General features: G+C 56.2%; 2 protein-coding genes across 12 annotated transcripts; one reads left to right on the forward strand and one right to left on the reverse strand.

The window, feature by feature from the left end:
- Positions 1 to 372: 372 nt before the first annotated feature.
- On the reverse strand, positions 373 to 7421 carry ARFRP1 (ARF related protein 1). 8 transcript variants are annotated; one of them, XR_015139277.1, is made up of 8 exons: positions 7342 to 7421; positions 6769 to 6862; positions 6439 to 6526; positions 6189 to 6271; positions 2458 to 2539; positions 2179 to 2244; positions 1486 to 1586; positions 373 to 1417 (listed from the first exon to the last, which is right to left on the reverse strand). XR_015139277.1 is itself a non-coding variant. In XM_086332917.1 (8 exons), the coding sequence occupies exons 2-8, from the start codon at positions 6859 to 6861 to the stop codon at positions 1330 to 1332; spliced, it is 606 nt and encodes a 201-aa protein (XP_086189043.1). In that variant the 5' UTR covers position 6862; positions 7342 to 7421; the 3' UTR covers positions 373 to 1329. The 8 variants fall into 8 exon arrangements, 6 of the variants coding, with proteins under 6 accessions (XP_086189043.1, XP_086189046.1, XP_086189045.1 ...); XR_015139278.1 differs by having other exon boundaries at positions 6769 to 6867; XM_086332917.1 differs by having other exon boundaries at positions 2179 to 2249.
- ZGPAT (zinc finger CCCH-type and G-patch domain containing) lies at positions 7316 to 17414 on the forward strand. Of its 4 annotated transcripts, none has more exons than XM_086332903.1 (7): positions 7316 to 7448; positions 7977 to 8641; positions 15203 to 15336; positions 15555 to 15710; positions 16258 to 16377; positions 16467 to 16872; positions 17001 to 17414. In XM_086332903.1, exons 2-7 carry the CDS (start codon positions 8055 to 8057, stop codon positions 17137 to 17139), a joined length of 1542 nt encoding a protein of 513 aa, XP_086189029.1. In that variant the 5' UTR covers positions 7316 to 7448; positions 7977 to 8054; the 3' UTR covers positions 17140 to 17414. The 4 variants fall into 4 exon arrangements, with proteins under 4 accessions (XP_086189029.1, XP_086189027.1, XP_086189028.1 ...); XM_086332901.1 differs by lacking the exon at positions 7316 to 7448 and adding an exon at positions 7540 to 7574; XM_086332902.1 differs by lacking the exon at positions 7316 to 7448 and adding an exon at positions 7552 to 7857.
- Positions 17415 to 17418: the final 4 nt, after the last annotated feature.

Genomic DNA, 17418 nt, shown 5'->3' on the forward strand with positions numbered 1-17418 from the left:
TTTGAGGCTCCACCCTCCTCAAAGCAGCAGGGGATTTCCCAGCAAGGGACTAGCCAAGACCTCTGGGTAGGACAGTGTGTCCCACTCACTTTCTGGGAAACGATGCTTTTCCCTTCTGGGGCAGGTTCAGATGAGGCCTTGACTCATCAACCTAGGACTCCCAGTTCCGGCAGCCCCCACCAGCCCTGGAGGCTCCTGCCTGACCTCCAGGAAGGGCCCCAGGGAGAGGCAGGATCAAAGCACCCCCTCAATGAGTCACCTCACCTGCAGCTGGCACCCACCCCCAGCCCTGACTCATCCTTTTCCCAACATCTCCTCCCCAGCTGCCTGGGGAACCTGACCCTCAGACAAAGCCACCGGGCCTCTGGAGAATGATGGATGGGAGCCACTCCAACTCTTTATTTTGCCCATGGCTAGGCTCACGGGGTGTCACCAGCTTCCACAAGGGCCACGTGGGAGGGTCCTGAGGACCAGCCTTGCCTGGAGGGCCTGTGCCCCTGGACACAGGACTGGAAAGGGCCCAGACCTGAGAGCAACCCCGGCCTTCACCCCCAGTGGGGAGCACAGGCCCAGCACACTACTAGCCTGGGCTCCTTGGGACCCTGCCGGCCTTCCTCACACCCAGAGCTCATCTCCAGGTTATTCTGGGTGGGTGGCAGGCAGGCTGGGGGTGGGGGTGAGCAGATGCCCACTTCCAGCACAACCACCTAGCTTTCCCATTTTCACTGGAGATCAAAACAAGGTGGCTGGGCCAGTGGGTGGGGCTCATAGCCTCCCAGGCAGGTCTCCCTGCCTCCTCCTGAAGCTGCATCAGGACAGGGATAGAAACAAGCCCAGGTCTCCCTCAGGTGACACCAACCCCCCCCCACCTGAGTCCAAGATCAGAGGGGACAGAGGCCAAGGACTGTCATAGCTGCCTCCATGGGCATGAGACACAGAGCAGCCTTGAGCACTATGGAGGGCCCCACAGTTCTGAAACACCTATTTCTAAGCAGCTCCCCACCAAGGCCCCATGCAGGGCCAAACCAGCAGGCCTGCTGGGGCAGCAGCTCCAAAAGGAGAGGTGGCCCGCGGGGGCCCCAAACTGGGCCTCAGGCAGGTCTAGGCCTGCTATGGCCATAAGTTCTGCTGGTGGTCGGCTGGCATCCCTAAGGCCCCAGCACCCCTAGCAGAAGCCTCCGCTTTTCTGCACACAGAAAAATTTGTCTTAGAGAAGAAACAAAGCAAATGGGAGAACCAAAAGGCAAAGCCAACCCAGCCCCCAGGATTGGTGGTGTGGAGCGGGCAGGAGCTCTTCAGGACAAGCGGTGGGCGCACAGGCAAGTGTGCCTATGTGATGTCCCGTTGCCTCGGCGGCCGGTGCACATTCCGCACGACGCACTTCACCATCCACTCGATGCCCTCACGCACCCCCTTGCTGTGGAGACAATGGGCATGAGGCGGGGCTGGCTGTGGCCCCCGGTGCCCAGGGTGAACCCCACTCACCCTGTGAGGGCCGAGCAGGCCTGGGTCAGGCAGTCCCGCCTGCCAATCTTGGAGGCACAGTCGCTGAACGCAGTCTTGATGTCAGGGATGGAGAGGCAAGTCTGGGGGAGGTGAGGCCATGAGGGGTAGGCCTGCCACCCTGCCCACCCTCTACCCCCGGAGCAGTTCCCAGAGCTGTGGGGGTAGAGGGCAGGTGGGAAGCTTCCAGGAGGTGCCTCCTGGCTACTGTCCAGGAGGGTACCTGCCTGGTTAGCAGCCTCAGGGAGACACACCCTGGCAGCACGACCCAGATGCTACAGAACACGCCACCCGCCTGTTCAGGGCCTCCTCCATGCGAACGGCTGCCGTGATGCCACCTCTCACCAGTGGTTCATGGAGTGGGGCCGGCACAGCTACTGTGCTCAAGGGCAGCAGACAGGTTGGTGTCAGCACTGACTCCCACCCTGAGGTGCTTCTGCACTCTTTCCAGACCTTTACCTGGGTCTGCCCAGCAGGAGGCCCATGGCTGCAGAGGAATGGGGCACTGCTGCCTCTGGTGCAGAGGTGCCAGCACAGCAGGAAGAACCCAGGGGGTGGGGGTGCTCTGTTCGCCTGGGGCAGCCACACTCAGGGTAACTGAGGAAGGCAGTGGCCCTCCCCTGGGAGAGGTCCCCATCTGGCAGGAGCAGAAGCCCACTTGGCCTAGGGGCTCACCTCAACATCCTGCTTATTGGCCAGCACCAGGATGGGGACACCGTCCAGCGCCTCGCTTGTGACCATCTTCTCTGGGGCGGGCAGAGAGGTGGCAGTGAGCACCCTTCATCCACCTCCACACAGGTCCCCACATCCCTGCCAACCCCACATGGACGCACTTGGCTGGTGCCCTCCTGTCCTGGCGTGGCCCAACCTCCCCCCAGCCCAGCTCTGGAATGGGAACTGTGCAGACTGAACCCTCCCACTCCCCGCATCCCCAGCCTGGCTGGCTGTACCCACCAAACGCCTGTTTGGATTCAGACAGCCGCTCTTCATCTGTGGAGTCGATGACATAGATGACACCATGACACTCTGCATAGTACTGGGCAGGAGGAAAACCAGGTGCTGAGCCTCGGGCACTCAGCCACCTCAGGGCAGCCCCTAGCTGGGAGACCCTGCTAGGGTGCTTCCTGGAGGTAGGGCAGAGTGCAGATACACCCCAGACCTGCTGGGACAGGGTGGCCACCTTCCTCACCCACTTCCCAGGTGCTGTGCTCTGAACCCCACTTCAGGATCCACTGCTGAGACCTACCCACACTCCCTGGCCTGTGGAGAGTGGCCAGAGGAGAAAGGATGGGGCTCCAGGTCTCTATACACCTGGGTAGGAGGACCCAGTGCAGACAGCAAGGCAGTAGGAATACCAATAGGGAGCCAGGGAAGGCCTCCTACATGTTCAAGGCAGCTCTGACCCCTGCATGGGACAATAGGGCCAATGACAGAGCCATGCCAGGGAGTTTGGAGCTCTGTAGGCTGGCACCAGCAGGCCAGCCGGCCCTGGGTTCCTGCAGCAGCAGCCACACAAGAAACACCCCGCCTACACACACACACACACACACACACACACACACACACACACAAGCACCAGAGCCCAGGGTACAGGGAGAGCTGTGGGGAGTGACACACACACACACACACACACACACACACACACACACACACACAAGCACCAGAGCCCAGGGTACAGGGAGAGCTGTGGGGAGTGACACACACACACACACACACACACACACACACACACACACAAGCACCAGAGCCCAGGGTACAGGGAGAGCTGTGGGGAGTGACACACACACACACACACACACACACACACAAGCACCAGAGCCCAGGGTACAGGGAGAGCTGTGGGGAGTGACACACACACACACACACACACACACACACACACACACACACAAGCACCAGAGCCCAGGGTACAGGGAGAGCTGTGGGGAGTGACACACACACACACACACACACACACACACACACACACACACACACAAGCACCAGAGCCCAGGGTACAGGGAGAGCTGTGGGGAGTGACACACACACACACACACACACACACACACACAAGCACCAGAGCCCAGGGTACAGGGAGAGCTGTGGGGAGTGACACACACACACACACACACACACACACAAGCACCAGAGCCCAGGGTACAGGGAGAGCTGTGGGGAGTGACACACACACACACACACACACACACACACACACACACACACACACACACACAAGCACCAGAGCCCAGGGTACAGGGAGAGCTGTGGGGAGTGACACACACACACACACACACACACACACACACACACACACACACACACAAGCACCAGAGCCCAGGGTACAGGGAGAGCTGTGGGGAGTGACACACACACACACACACACACACACACACACACACACACACACACACACACAAGCACCAGAGCCCAGGGTACAGGGAGAGCTGTGGGGAGTGACACACACACACACACACACACGCACGCACGCACGCACCAGAGCCCAGGGTACAGGGAGAGCTGTGGGGAGTGAACAGCAGCATCCCTGGGAAAACAGACACATGAAACAAGGCCTGGTGAGTCCACCTTCTGTCCTGATGTTAAGAGGACAGAAACGCCCATGTCGCAGGAGCAGGTGACTGCATCCTTCTTGTCTCCACCCCAGCTCCTGCCCGGCAAGAACTCAGGAACTGGGAACACCTGCACATCCCTCAACATGGGCGGCCTCCTGGTCCACAGACCAACCATGAACCCCAAACCTGAGGCCTCTCTAGCTGGCCTGCTTGGGTGATACGGGACCCGGGAGCTGCAGCCCAACAGTGCAGGCCTCCTAGGCAGACAGGGGCACTGTGGGGTTTGCAGCAAGTCAGTGAGGGAATCACTACTTGCGTCCCGGACCCCCGTGGTGGCAGAGAACTTCAACTGGTGTGTGACTGGGCCCTGGCAGATGGGGGCTGGGTCCACCAGCAGGGTATGACCAGGAAGCAGTGGCAGCTGTGAACCTATGGTGCCCACCAGACCCAGATCCTGAGGACAGTTGTCACCAATGCCCACACTCTGGAGGCTCTCATGTGTGGCCTGGAGAGACGGAGGCCACAAGTCCTCCCTGTGGCAGGGTGCCAGAGGGTCCACTGGGTCCACAGACATGGCCTGCAGCCGGCACGTGCACAAACCTATAAGTACCAGCTTGTAGCATGAGCAGAGGTGCTGGGTGGAGGTAAGGCTGTAGAGGTGGGAGTGAAGGTCCACCAGATGCTGTCGGACTGCAAGGGGGCAGGGACAGGCCCCGGGACATAGTCTCAGAACAAGGGGAGAGCAGGAGACCCACTTTACACTCCTCCTGGTGACTCACACGGCTGGGGACATGGCACCCCTGTGCAACCCAGTCACCAGAGGCCAGCAAAGCCCTGGCCTGGCAGAGGCACCTGATGCCATCAGCAGGAGGCAGGGCACCCACTCCATTTCAAGAGTCTGGGAGCATGTGAGAAATCCAGGGCCCATCCTGCCGAGATGGCAGGCTCAGTCCTCGTGAGGAGGCAATGGCAAGGCTATGGCATGAGCAGAAGTGGAAGCTGGGGCTACCACCAACCACCAAGCTGGCTTCCCCTTGGGAGGAGTCAGACCCCAGCCAGAGGCGCAAGGGCAGCAGAGCACCTTCACTGGCTGTGTCCTGGCTGCCATGGTGGGCAGTGCGCCAGCTCCTGCAGGACCCACCAGAGCTACCTGAGTATGTCATAGCTGCCCGCCATGGTGACCTGCCAAGGGGATGGGATCCCAGCCAGCTTGGCCTGACATGGGGCAGCGCCCAAGATGACCCTGCCCCTGACCAGATCTTCATCCCCCACAACACTTGCCAGCTGCTAAACTCTGACACGCCCTGCCCCTGCTACTCTGAGACCCTGGCCTGTAAAGAATGTCAGGTCCCCGTGTGGATCTGAGGTTTGAACAAACAGCCCCTGGCTTGGTCCAACTTAAATGGTCACAGAGAGCCTGTCAATGACCTTCTGGCCATGAAATGGACAGGGTCTTCTTGGCTGGAGGTCAGGACAGGGAGGACACTTTGGGGAGAAAGAGGGGGAAATGACCAAGGACTCCCTGCTGGGGTCAAGCCAGAAACCAAGACTAGGGCATTAGACATCGGCAAGTGCCGGGGTGGTCAGTACCCCTAGAGCTGAGCGAGCCTGTCAGTGCCCCTGGCTGTCCACTGGGTTGGGGAGGGGAAGAAGCTCGTTCCACCCTGCTCTCTGCTGGACCCTGTGCCTGGCAGAGGCTGAGTGAAAGACTAATTCCGATTCTGAGGTCTCAGAAATGCTTCAAAAGGTTGAAAAAAGAGACAGGTGCTGTGAGCCTTAGAGGACATCCTCCCCTCAGTAGGAGGGACCCCATGGGGGAGACTCGGGCCCCGGGTCTGAAGCTGAGAGCCAAAGAGGCATGTGTCTTCCCTGCTCCTCAGGCATCCTTTGTCTCGTCTTGTGCTGATTAGCAACAAAATCTATAAACCTAAAGGAACCAGTGCATCCCTGCTCTTGGGGGTGTGACTGAGGAACTGGGATGGGGGTGAGCCTCAGGAACCAAGTGGGTCACAGAAGCTGCCAAGAGTAAGGAAAGAAGAAGAATCCTAGGCCTTCTGAGAAAAGGAAGGACGAGACTAAGGTACCACCCGGATAGAGATGGTGCCAGGGAGCCAACGTAGCACCCACCCATCTTACCTTGTCCCACAGAGACTGCAGCTCCTCCTGCCCCCCCAAGTCCCAGAACATCAGGCGGGCCTTTCCCACGTCCACAGTGCCGACTGCAGAGAAGAGACAGGTGAGGCTGCAGTTCTGATCCCTGACCCACCAGCTGCCAGCTCTCCTGGGAGAAGCAGGCTGAATGGAGCAGAGGCCTCACCCGTGGCCTGTGCACACTGCAGCATCCTCAGCGTTCTGCCCCCAACCCACACCCGCAAAGGACCCTTACTGTTTAGGCCCACGGTGGTAGTGATTTTGGACAGACTCATCCCCTTGTAGTTCTTGTTGAATCGGGTCTTTGACTGCTCCAAGAAGGTCTAAGGGCAGAGAGAAAGAGGCGTGAGATAGAATTGCAATAGTTTTCAAACACCCCTCCTGGGGCTTATTCCTTTACAACAAGGCAAAAGAGAACAACATTTGCCTTTTAAATCGGCTGGTTGTATCTATCCTATGACCTTAAGCAAGGTTCAGAGCCTGCCTGGGTGGAGAACACGCAGCTAAAAAAACACCGAAAGGACTGTGGGGGTAGGGGATGGCGCTGACACGGAGCGGCACTCACCGTCTTCCCGGCGTTGTCCAGACCCAGGATCAGGACGCAGTACTCGTCCTTCTGGAACATGTACTTGTACAGGCCCGACAGCAGCGTATACATCCTGCCCTGGGCACCCGAGATCGGTCACGGACGAGACGGCCCGCACCGTGGACAGAGGGTCCAGCTGCCAGCACGGCCGCTCACAGCTGAAGCCCAGGCCCTCCTGGCTCCGCCTCGCCTCCCCTCCCCTCCTCTCCGCCCGCCTACGCCTCCGCAAATGCTACAGAATCGGCTCCGCGCTCCAGGTGCTCACACGCCCACTCCGGCCCGGCCAGGGCGCTCTGCTCGCAGGCAGAGGGCAGCCCGTCCCGCCCCGCTTCTAGCTGCTCCCCTGCCCGGGCTCCCTTCAGGCTTTGCTCCCCTCGGGTCTCCCTAACCAACGCCCGCTTCGGTCCCCGCCCGCCGCGAGCGCCTCTCAAAGACGGGGCGTCTGAGGACTGGTGACTGCCCAGAGCAGTCGTGAGGCGGGCGGGCGGCGCGGACAGACTGCGGACCGGTCGCCGAGCCTGGGCCCAGCTCCGCCCACCCGCCTCGATGTACCTGCGACCGCCGGCCGGACCGCCGAGCCGCGGAGCCGGGAAACCGCCTCGCGCCTGACCCACCGACCCCGCGCTAACCCCGCGCGGCGCCTGACGGGACGCGCGCTGGTAGGCCAGGGAGGTGGGGGCCTTCCCGGCAGCCCCCGCGCCAGACACTTCCGCCGGCGGCGGCTCTCGGGCGGAAGCGCCAGTGGGCTGCAAGGGCGGAAGTGGGGCGCCGGGCGGCTTTGGCCGGTGAGGCCCGCTGGCCGTCTGTGGCGGGGGCCGGGAGACCGCGCGGAGGAGGGCCTGGCCGGGGGGAGGGGTTCTGGGCAACGGGGCCTTGGCCCGAGGTTGCTGGCCTAGCGGAGACGGGCGGCGCGAGGCCGCAGGTGTGGGCCCGGCCGGAGATACTAGACTTGGACGCATAGACCCCGGAAGAGCTTGAAGGCAGCTCCCGGGAAGGGAATCGAGGCCGTGGGGCCGGCGGCCAAGGGCCAGTTTTGGCTCCTCCTCTCGGAGCTTGAAATCTCTCCAGGTCCAAACGAAGAGACTGGTTTCGCTGGTTGTCCACCGAGGGTTGCGGTCGGCCAGCGTTCAGTGCCGGCGTTGCGGGGGCTGTCGGTCCCAGACTCATCTATCTTCTCTTCTCCGCAGCTCTGGCTCCCACGCCTCCCCTCTGAGGACCCAGGGACCCAGCCCCGCAGGCCCGGGAAATCGGCCCCTCCAGGCAGGATGGACGAGGAGAGCCTGCAGACCGCCCTCCGGACCTACGATGCGCAGCTGCAGCAGGTGGAGCTGGCCCTGGGCGCTGGCCTGGATCCCTCGGAGCTGGCCGACCTACGCCAGCTGCAGGGGGACCTGAAGGAGCTGATCGAGCTCACTGAGGCCAGCCTGGTGTCGGTCAGGAAGAGCAAGCTGCTGGCGGCGCTGGATGGAGAGCGCCCAGCCCAGGAGGATGCTGAGCCTTTGGCTCTCCAAAATGCCATCGCGGAGACGGCGGAGGTGCCGGTAGCCCCCGGGGCAGAACTGGAGACTGTTCCTTCGAGGGAGACTGGGCCAGGACCCACGGAGCCTGGGCAAGAGGAGGACGACGGGGAGGACGAGGAGGGCGGGGCAGCACTGAGTGGGAGAAAGGTGAACGCCCCCTACTACAGTGCCTGGGGCACCCTGGAGTATCACAACGCCATGATCGTGGGCACCGAGGAGGCGGACGACGGCTCCCCGGGCGTGCGCGTGCTCTATCTCTACCCCACTCACAAGTCCCTGAAGCCCTGCTCGTTCTTCCTGGAGGGGAAGTGCCGCTTCCAGGAAAACTGCAGGTAAGGCCTGAGTCCTCTAGGCCCCTAGCAGTGGGGGCGGGGGGCACGGGGCGCGGGGACTTGCGGACAGAACCTTTGCAGTTCTTTGCAGTTTTGTTTTTCTTGGCCGAGCAAAATGCTGAGAAGAAAACTTTATAGGGGCATGGGGTTCTTCTAGCAGTATCCTTGTTTAGAGGTCTTCTTGGCTTTCCCCCAGGTATGTCAGAAGTACAGAAGGGTTTATGTTGAAAAGAATGGAGCGCCGCCCCCCCACCGTGACCTGTCTTATGCTTCAAAGTGAAACTTCTAAAATTTACTTATATTTTAGATATTTTATTAGAGAAGTGGTCAAACACCCGGTAACTAGGGAGAGTAGCATAGAGACTGCTCACACTGTCTGATAGGTCAATGTTTTGCTACTCTTGTATTCTCTGTTACTGCCCCTGGAGTATTTTAAAGCAGGTTGTAGGACTTACTGGGCATTTTGCCTGTAAGTACTTCAGGATGCCCGCTTAACCTCAGGGACAAGGATGTTATGTTAAAAATTAACCTCCTTGTCACTCTCACACCTCACCAACTTAACAGCAAGACCTTTTTCGTATTTAATCACGAATGTTGTAATGATGTTGTGTTTTCCTTATGTATATTATGTTTAATTTTGCTTCTTTTTCCTTTCCAAGGAATATTTCCTGAGATTTCTAGTAGATGATTTTCTTCTTTAGTCAGTAGTCCAGGGTAACTGTTCAATATCTTCAGCTGTTTGATTATCTTATTTCTTTATAGATTTTTGCTGGGCCCAGAGTCTTATTTGGTGCAGTTCCCCTTTTTTTCCTTTTTCCCCATGAGTTTTGTGAAAAGTGTAGTGTACATACAGGAAAGTGCATGAATCAGTCATAAGCCTCCTTGAGCTTCCACAGGGTGGTACTGCCTTGTCCCCCAGCAGAGAGTTAAGGAGCAGAGCAGGGAGCCCTCCATCCTTCCTGCCATGGTCCCTCTGGAGGGTTCCTCCCCGTCCCTGTGCCACGTCCCATGTGGGGATGAGAACTGACATATCCATGTGCTGCTTCCTCTGGGCAGCACTGTTCCAGGGGTTTCACGTGTATTCACTCATCTGGCAGCAAGCCCGCCAGGTAGGCCCTACAGCTGCTGTGGTTGCTGGACCCCCGAGGGGCAGTCGGGCTCTGAAATGCTGCTGCCTGCTGTCAGCTTCAGGCCTGACCCATGCAGCCCACCAACCCCACCACCACCCAGGTGTGAGTGTTATTTTGTTGCTTTTACTTTGGATTTTTATTTTAAAATTTACTTATTTAAAATTTATTGTAAAGATAAAGTAGTGTTGAAGTGCCCTGGGACCTGCCTTTCTATCCTCCCCTCCCGGGAGGCTTGTCACAACTATGATGAGCATCTCTCTAGCGTGTGAATCCTTTACAGGCACGTGTGTCTGTGAACAGAATATTCTTGTGCTTTATTTTCTAATTAAACTGTGTTGTACAGCCTGCTTTGTTTTGCAACTTGCTCTTCTCACTGAGCGTGTCTGGGAGAGAAGTTTGCATTGATACTTATAGGACTGTTTTGTGCATTTTAACTGCTATTATTTTTCCTCATTAATATGCCATATTTTATTCTGTCTCCTGGTGTTTCCCAGTTTCTATTTACTAAAAAGAACACACTGGAAGTCCTAGTGCACATCTTTTGTCTCTGTTGAGAATGTCCCCAGCGTGGGTGGCACGAGCATTGTCTTTCCTTGTGCTCTGTCTGCTTCCAAGTCCCTGGTCTGCTCTGTCATAGTCACCTTAGGCACTCTCGGTCACGTTCTCTGACTTGTGGATTCGAACCCACTGAAGTGAAGAGGTGGTCTTGACTGAACTTGTATTTCCTCGATTATTAGGAAGATTGAACATTTTTTCATACGTTGTTCTAACTTTATCGCTCTGTGTTTCAGTATCCTTATCCATAAAACAGAGAGGAGCATGTCTTTTGCAGTTGTTAAGAGGGTGGAATGCATTAATATGCAAAGAAAAACAGTACCTAACATCGAATAAGGACGCAGTGGACTTAAAATTTTTATCTTGTTGTTTTAAAGGTCAAATCCAGGAAGTAAAGACAGCACAAGGGATCACTGTAACACTTGAGTACTCAGCTGAAAACTACAAAGCTGCCAGTTACCCTGGGGTCCTCTGTGCCTCAGCCCAAACACAGCCTTATCCTTCTTCCAAAAAGAACCACCACCCCAACCTTTATGATAATCGCCTCCTTGTGTTCCTTGTGGTGTATCACTCAGATACGGCTAAGGTATAAATGTTGCAGTTTAATCTTGCTCACGTCTAAAGGCTGCTGTGTGAATCTGACTGTGTACCCCCACTCCTGCCTTTCTTGGCTTCCCAGTTTCACTGTTGAAGGGCCAGACCCTTTAATTCTGACCATCACCCACCGCCCTGGTGCAGCCCAGCACATTCTTGCAGTGACCGGAAGGCTGGCAGCTGGATCCTGGGACCTGCTCACTCTCGGGGCCCCACCTGGGCACAACTCAGTGCTCTGCTGCTTCTTGCAGCATGTGATGCTCAGTGCCTGGATCTGCTGGTACGGTGTGGATTGCAACAAGGAGCTTTCAGCTCCATCAGCTCATTTACCAGCTAGGGTGTTTCAGAGACACCTCTCCTCCTGTAGAAGCTGGCTAGGTAGTGGGACAGATTGTATAGAAAAGGCAGGATAATGCCTGATGTTTCTCTTTCATCTGCTTAGTTTCCAAGATAACAAATTGGTTCTCTTTCATCCTGAGGTGATAAATTCACTTTAAAAAATATTTAATATCCTTGTGGACTGATGGACTTAAATGCATTTGATGAATTTCAGTCCACTGAAATGCTGATTTTTATTGAAACTCAAGCTGTCCCACCCTTGCCAGGTGGAGCCTTTTCATGTTGGCACCTCGCCCTCTTGACACGGTCCTGGAAATCAGGATTCCCCACCCTCACCTGTGCTCTTCTTGCCACAGCCCTGAAAGCAGCCAAGTCTCTGAGAAGTCCTGGTTTCTTTTAATGGCAAATGCTATTTCAAGACTCACAGTGGAGGCCCTGGGATGCACTTCACTGCAGGGGGCTCAATGCTAGGTCTCTTCAGCAGACAGAGCTAGAAGTGCAGGTGGACACACGCTAATGTCTGTATTAGTGCATCTGTATGTTCAAGGACAAGTGCCTAGTGAGTTCATACTAATTTCTTAATCTTTTCTGGATTGCATCTGTATATCCTTCTCTCCCTCAGGACTCTGGTCTTCAAGGACCAACGTCCCATAATTAACTTGTTTTATCCCATTCTGCATACACAGGACGCTCTCAGAACAGCATTCATTCTTTAGTTATGACGACTGAAAACTGTTTAAAGCATTTTGACGCGCACCTCCCATTCTCCCTGCCATCTGACTGCACTAGACCTGCACAGGTGGCTCTCATGGCTATCTCGGCCCATTGTCTCCCTTCACTCTCAGCATTAGTTCTGGAAGGAACTTAGCGTCTCCTGCTCCCATCTACCCGTCTGTCAGGGTCTTCTTAGTCATGTTGGTTGTCTGAGACTTATTTTCTGGTAGGTTCTTTAGGAAGGGCTCACAGGAATAACATTTGTAGAGACCTAGCATGTCTGTTTGGAGAAGGCAATGGCACCCCACTCCAGTACTCTTCCCTGGAAAATCCCATGGATGGAGGAGCCTGGTGCGCTGCAGTCCATGGGGTCGCTAAGAGTCGGACACGACTGAGCGACTTCCCTTTCACTTTTCCCTTTCATGCATTGGAGAAGGAAATGGCAACCTGATCCAGTGTTCTTGCCTGGAGAATCCCAGGGACGGGGGAGCCTGGTGGGCTGCCGTCTATGGGGTCGCACAGTTGGACATGACTGAAGCGCTTAGCAGCAGCTTGTCTGTTAGGCTCTGGTTGTGTCTTTCATGAAGACACAATTCAGCAGTTTTGATGAACATGTATAGGATTCTTGGTTCATGTTGCTTTCCTTGAATATTTGATACAACTTACTCAATTTTGACATAAAATATCCTTTAAAAGGTTTTTTTTCCCTTGTAAATTATATGCTCTAATGGTATGATGTAAGTATCCAACTTCATTCATTTGCATGTGGGTATCCAATTTCCTGAGGCTTCCCAGGTGGCTCAGTGGTATAGAATCTACCTGCCAATGCAGGAGCCACAGGAGATTCGAGTTCGATCTCTGCATTGGGACGATCCCCTTGAGGAGGAAATGGTAACCCACTCCAGTATTCCTGCCTGGGAAATGCCATAGACAGAGGAGCACGGCAGGCTACAGTCCCTGGGGGCGCAAAGAATCAGACGTATACAATTATGTCATTGACAAACAGAGATACTTTTGCCTATGCTCTTCCAATTCGGCTGGCTTTTATTTCTTTTTCTTGTGTAACTGCCCCACCTAGAACTTCCAGTACTATACTGAATGCTAGTGGCAGGAGCACTTCCTGTCTGGTCCTGATCTTAGGGGAAAGTACCCCTCCTCCCCTCCTTGAGTGTGATGTGAACTGTGGGTTTTCCGTAGATGCTGTTTATCAGGTTGAGTGTTTTTAACAAGCGAGGTCGTTGGGTTTTTCCAAGTGTCTTTTCTGTATCAGTTGATATGCTGGTGTTCTGTTGATGTGCTGTGTTTCATTGAATGGCTTTCCCCTTTTGAACCACCCTTGCATTCCTGGGATAAACCACAGTTATGATGTGCACTTATTCTAAATGCTTGTTTTCTCATTCATGTGTTTACTTATTATTCTAGACGGTGTTATTGATAAATAATTACAATTATTCACAAATAATTATAATTACTCATAAGTCATAAGCACTATTCATAAATGTTGTGAGGTAGATGATTAAGTAGGGGTTGCTGGAGGTTTGAGTTTGGGAAACATTTAAAATTTTTTCCTTATGAAATCTGTAGTCTGTCTTTTCCTGCCTCTGTAGTAACACCTCTTCTGTCCTGCGTAGATTTTGTCATGTTAGGATCTTTTCCTGGGTGCCCTTCATTCCATTGGTCAGGCTGCCTGTGCTCTTAGTTGACGTTGATTTCATGCACATGCTGTTAACTGCTCCCACGGTTGGGAACTTCGGTTATTTCTGTCTTCCATGTTTGGTTCATACCCTTCTGGCTCAATCTTTGCATATGTCCACCATATGCAAAGTCCACCATACTCTTTTAGGGTCATTTTATAGACGCACTTGCTGGCTTAAGAAGGACAACAAAATTTAGGACTTCTAAGAGTACTGAAGATTCTTGCAGGGAGGTTTATTGGTGGTGTCTGGGTGTGCTGAGGAGGAGTTTGGCCAAATTCCCCCTGGGTCTGGGTCTCTTTCCTCGGTTGAGCAGGACTTTTCAACCACCGTGCCTGCCAAAAGACACGTGGACTGGTCTTGCATCTGCTGGTGCCACTGGTCACTGGCAGTACCCTAGGTGCCCAAGGACGGGCAGGGGTGAGAAGGAACCTCCCAGAACCCCACCCAGGAAGGTGACTGAAATGCCTTCTCTCCTCTCCTTTCTCCCCACGGTCTCCCCACGCAAGGCTGGCTGTGTGTCGGAGCCAGGGCCTGTCTTTGCTTGCTCTTGTGGGTTAGAACGCTTCCTCCCTGAAACGGGGGCACTGCAGGAGATGTGTGCCTGGTGGCTTCATGTCTTTATTTGGCCAGGTTCAAAGTTGCAGCCCTCTGTTCCCACACTTCCTGTCCCACCTCCTCTCCTGGTTTTCGTTTTGGTGTCACTGTTTCAGTGACAAAGACAAGGCAGCACCATCACAGCCAGGTCCTCCTAGTTGGCTGGGGAGGACTCAGCCCTGTGAGTGACGCAAGCAGACCCCCTGTCTTGATGACCTGTTGTGTCCAGTGGAGAGGTCCCGGGGCACTGTTGTCACAAGTGTGTCTCCCAGCCACGTGTGTGCCTGTGTGTGCGTGACTCTAGCCCAGGAGGCTGGAGAGTAACCTGAAGCCTCTAGTCCTCAGGGCACCCAGGTCCCTCTGAGAGTTAGAGCACAAGCACATGTGTGTGTCCATACATGCATTTGTGTGCTTGTGTATGTAAGTGTGTGCCTGTGTATGGTGCATGTGTGAATGTATGTGCCTCTTTGTGTCCATGCACGTGTGTACATACATGTGTGCATGAGTGCACTTATATGTGTGCCTGTGTATATATGTATGCGTGTATAGGTATGGGTGTGCATTCATATTTATACACGTGTTCAGTTTATGTATCTGGGTGTGTGTACATATGTGCGTGGGTGTATTGCATGTGAATACATGTGTTCAGTGTCTATGTGTGTAGGTGCGTGTCCATGTGTGGGGGGGTGTGATGTGTGTATACATGTTGAGTGTATATGTGTGGGCGTGTGTACGTGTGGGTGTTGCGTGTATATACATGTTGTGTTCAGTGTAGATGTGCATAATTGTGTATTATATGCCTGTCTGTAGATGACTGGACATGTGTGTCCCTCTCTCCATTCATGTCTCCATGGGGCTGTGTCCAGGCAGGTAGACTGGATTCTCTGGGCTTGTGGGACCCTGGTGGCCATACCTGAGTTATGCGGCCCTCTCTGCAGGTTCTCGCACGGGCAGGTAGTCTCAGTGGACGAGCTGCGCCCCTTCCAGGACCCGGACCTGAGCTCCCTGCAGGCCGGCTCTGCGTGTCTGGCCAAGCGGCAGGATGGTCTGTGGTACCCAGCACGGATCACTGGTGAGGCTGCCCCGGGGCCTCCCTGACGGGCCCTTCCCAGGAAGCCCTCTCCATGTGTCACATGTGTTAGTCCTGCGTGACTACTTCTCTGGGTGGGTGTTGGGGTCCCACCCCACACATGAGAAGAACAAGGCCCCCTTGGTTTTGGCCCCACCCTGCTCCCACCTTCCAGAGAGGTTACTTCCGTGTGCTGCCCTGCTGCCTCTGTGCCCCTCCAGATGTAGACAGCGGCTACTACACAGTCAAGTTTGACTCTCTGCTGTTGAAAGAGACTGTGGTAGAAGGGGACAGCATCCTGCCCCCGCTGCGCACAGAGCCTGCAGGGTCCTCTGACTCGGACGGCAGCGATGCGGATGACCCCAGCTATGCTCGAGGTATGGCTGCTGCCACCCCCAAGAGGCTCCCAGCTGGCAGGGCCCACACTGTGGTCAGTACAAGGACGCACTCCCGGGGAGACAAGGGTGTGTGTTGGACCTGGGGCATGTCCAGAGACCCACAGACGCAGAAACCATAGTCCCACGCAAGCCATGGGAGGGGATGGGATGCACAGGAAGGGACAGCTTCCTGCAGGGCACAGGGACCTGTTGGCTGGATGAAGGATCGGCTGTCAGTGTCTGGCCTCCCCCCAGGGGTGGGGGTGCCCATGTGGGGTCCGTTAGCCGCATTGTCCATACTGATGGATGGGAGCACTGCTCTCCACAAGGGAACAGGGAGTGTGGAAGAGGGCCATCCTGTGACCAGGTCGTGGAGACGGCCGGGCTCTGCCTTCTGCTTGTGCCACACGCCCTGGGCAGGGTGCTGGGGATGCTGGGGGCCGGCTGTGCAAAGCTGTGTAGAGCTGAGCTCTTGGCTTAGCCTTGGCTGGAACCCAGGATGCCCTGCATCCAGCTGGGTTAAGCCACTGCCGTCTGATGCCTGCAGTGGTGGAACCTGGTGCTGCCAACCCTGGGACCTGCAGCTCTGCTTTTGCCGGCTGGGAGGTGCACACGCGGGGCATTGGCTCCAGACTCCTCGCCAAGATGGGCTACGAGTTTGGCAAGGGTGAGTGCACGTGTGCTGCATGGGGACAGGAGGGACTCCCCATCATGGCCCAGAGGTCCAGTGGCAGTGCCAGCCTGGCATTCCCCTAGGTCTGGGCCGGCATGCAGAGGGCCGGGTGGAGCCCGTCCATGCTGTGGTGCTGCCACGTGGGAAGTCACTGGACCAGTGTGCAGAGATCCTGCAGAAGAGAACCCGGGCTGGCCAGGCTGGTGTCAGCAAGCCCCCAAAGTGCCGGAGCAGAGGGAGTGGACCTGGGGGCCGCCCACCTCCTCGCAGTGTGTTCGACTTCCTGAATGAGAAGCTGAAAGGCGGGGCTCCGGGGGCCCCAGAGGTGGGGGCGGCGCCCCCTGGGAGGAGCGGCAAGGAGGTATACCATGCCAGCAGGAGTACCAAACGGGCCCTGAGCCTGCGGCTCCTCCAGACCGAGGAGAAGATTGAGCAGACCCAGCGAGCCATCCGGGGCATCCAGGAGGCCCTTGCCCGCAACGCTGGCCGGTACGTGTGGCCCTGCCCCAGGTGCCTCACCCCTGCCCAGCTTCCCCTGCGAGAGTTCGGGGGTGGCGGGCCGGGTCTGAGGAGGGGCTGGAGTGGGACGGCAGTGCTGAATGTGGGGCCCTCCCCAGGCACAGTGTGACAACGGCCCAGCTGCAGGAGAAGCTGGCAGGAGCCCAGCAGCAGCTGGGGCAGCTCCGGGCCCAGGAGGCAGGCCTGCAGCGGGAACAGAGGAAGGCCGACACCCACAAGAAGATGACTGAGTTCTAGAGCCCTGCACGTGTTGTGGACAGAACTGAGGGGCCTCGGCTCCTGCTGCCCTTGGGCAGACAGTGGGGATGCCACCAGAAGGGCCAGCCTGCTCTGTGGCTACACCTCACAAAGGGCCTTCTTGCTGGCCTCTGGCATGTGGACACTGCTGAGCAGAAACAGGCTGCAGGGGCCCCTTCCTGATGCTTCCCTGCACACTGAGTCCACCTGCCAGTGTCCTGGGGTGTCTCGTGAGCAAAGACATTAAAGTGACTTTGTCTCAGTGTCTAATTTCATCGG

This window comes from Bos grunniens, chromosome 13 (genome assembly GCF_055505025.1).
Source record: "Bos grunniens cultivar Pamir isolate PY7600 chromosome 13, Bosgru_T2T1.0, whole genome shotgun sequence".
In the NCBI taxonomy this organism is placed as follows: domain Eukaryota; kingdom Metazoa; phylum Chordata; class Mammalia; order Artiodactyla; family Bovidae; genus Bos; species Bos grunniens.

What these genes read in the sequence shown, in the direction of transcription:
- ARFRP1 (XM_086332917.1), bottom strand. Translation starts at nt 6,861, where the DNA reads ATGTATACGCTGCTGTCGGGCCTGTACAAGTACATGTTCCAGAAGGAC. An exon ending in TACCACCGTGGGCCTAAACA is followed by an intron (nt 6,272 to 6,438) that starts GTAAGGGTCCTT and finishes TCTTCTCTGCAG; the next exon opens with TCGGCACTGTGGACGTGGGA. An exon ending in TGCAGTCTCTGTGGGACAAG is followed by an intron (nt 2,540 to 6,188) that starts GTAAGATGGGTG and finishes CCTCCTGCCCAG; the next exon opens with TACTATGCAGAGTGTCATGG.
- ZGPAT (XM_086332903.1), top strand. Translation starts at nt 8,055, where the DNA reads ATGGACGAGGAGAGCCTGCAGACCGCCCTCCGGACCTACGATGCGCAG. An exon ending in CGCTTCCAGGAAAACTGCAG is followed by an intron (nt 8,642 to 15,202) that starts GTAAGGCCTGAG and finishes CCCTCTCTGCAG; the next exon opens with GTTCTCGCACGGGCAGGTAG. An exon ending in GGGCTACGAGTTTGGCAAGG is followed by an intron (nt 16,378 to 16,466) that starts GTGAGTGCACGT and finishes GCATTCCCCTAG; the next exon opens with GTCTGGGCCGGCATGCAGAG.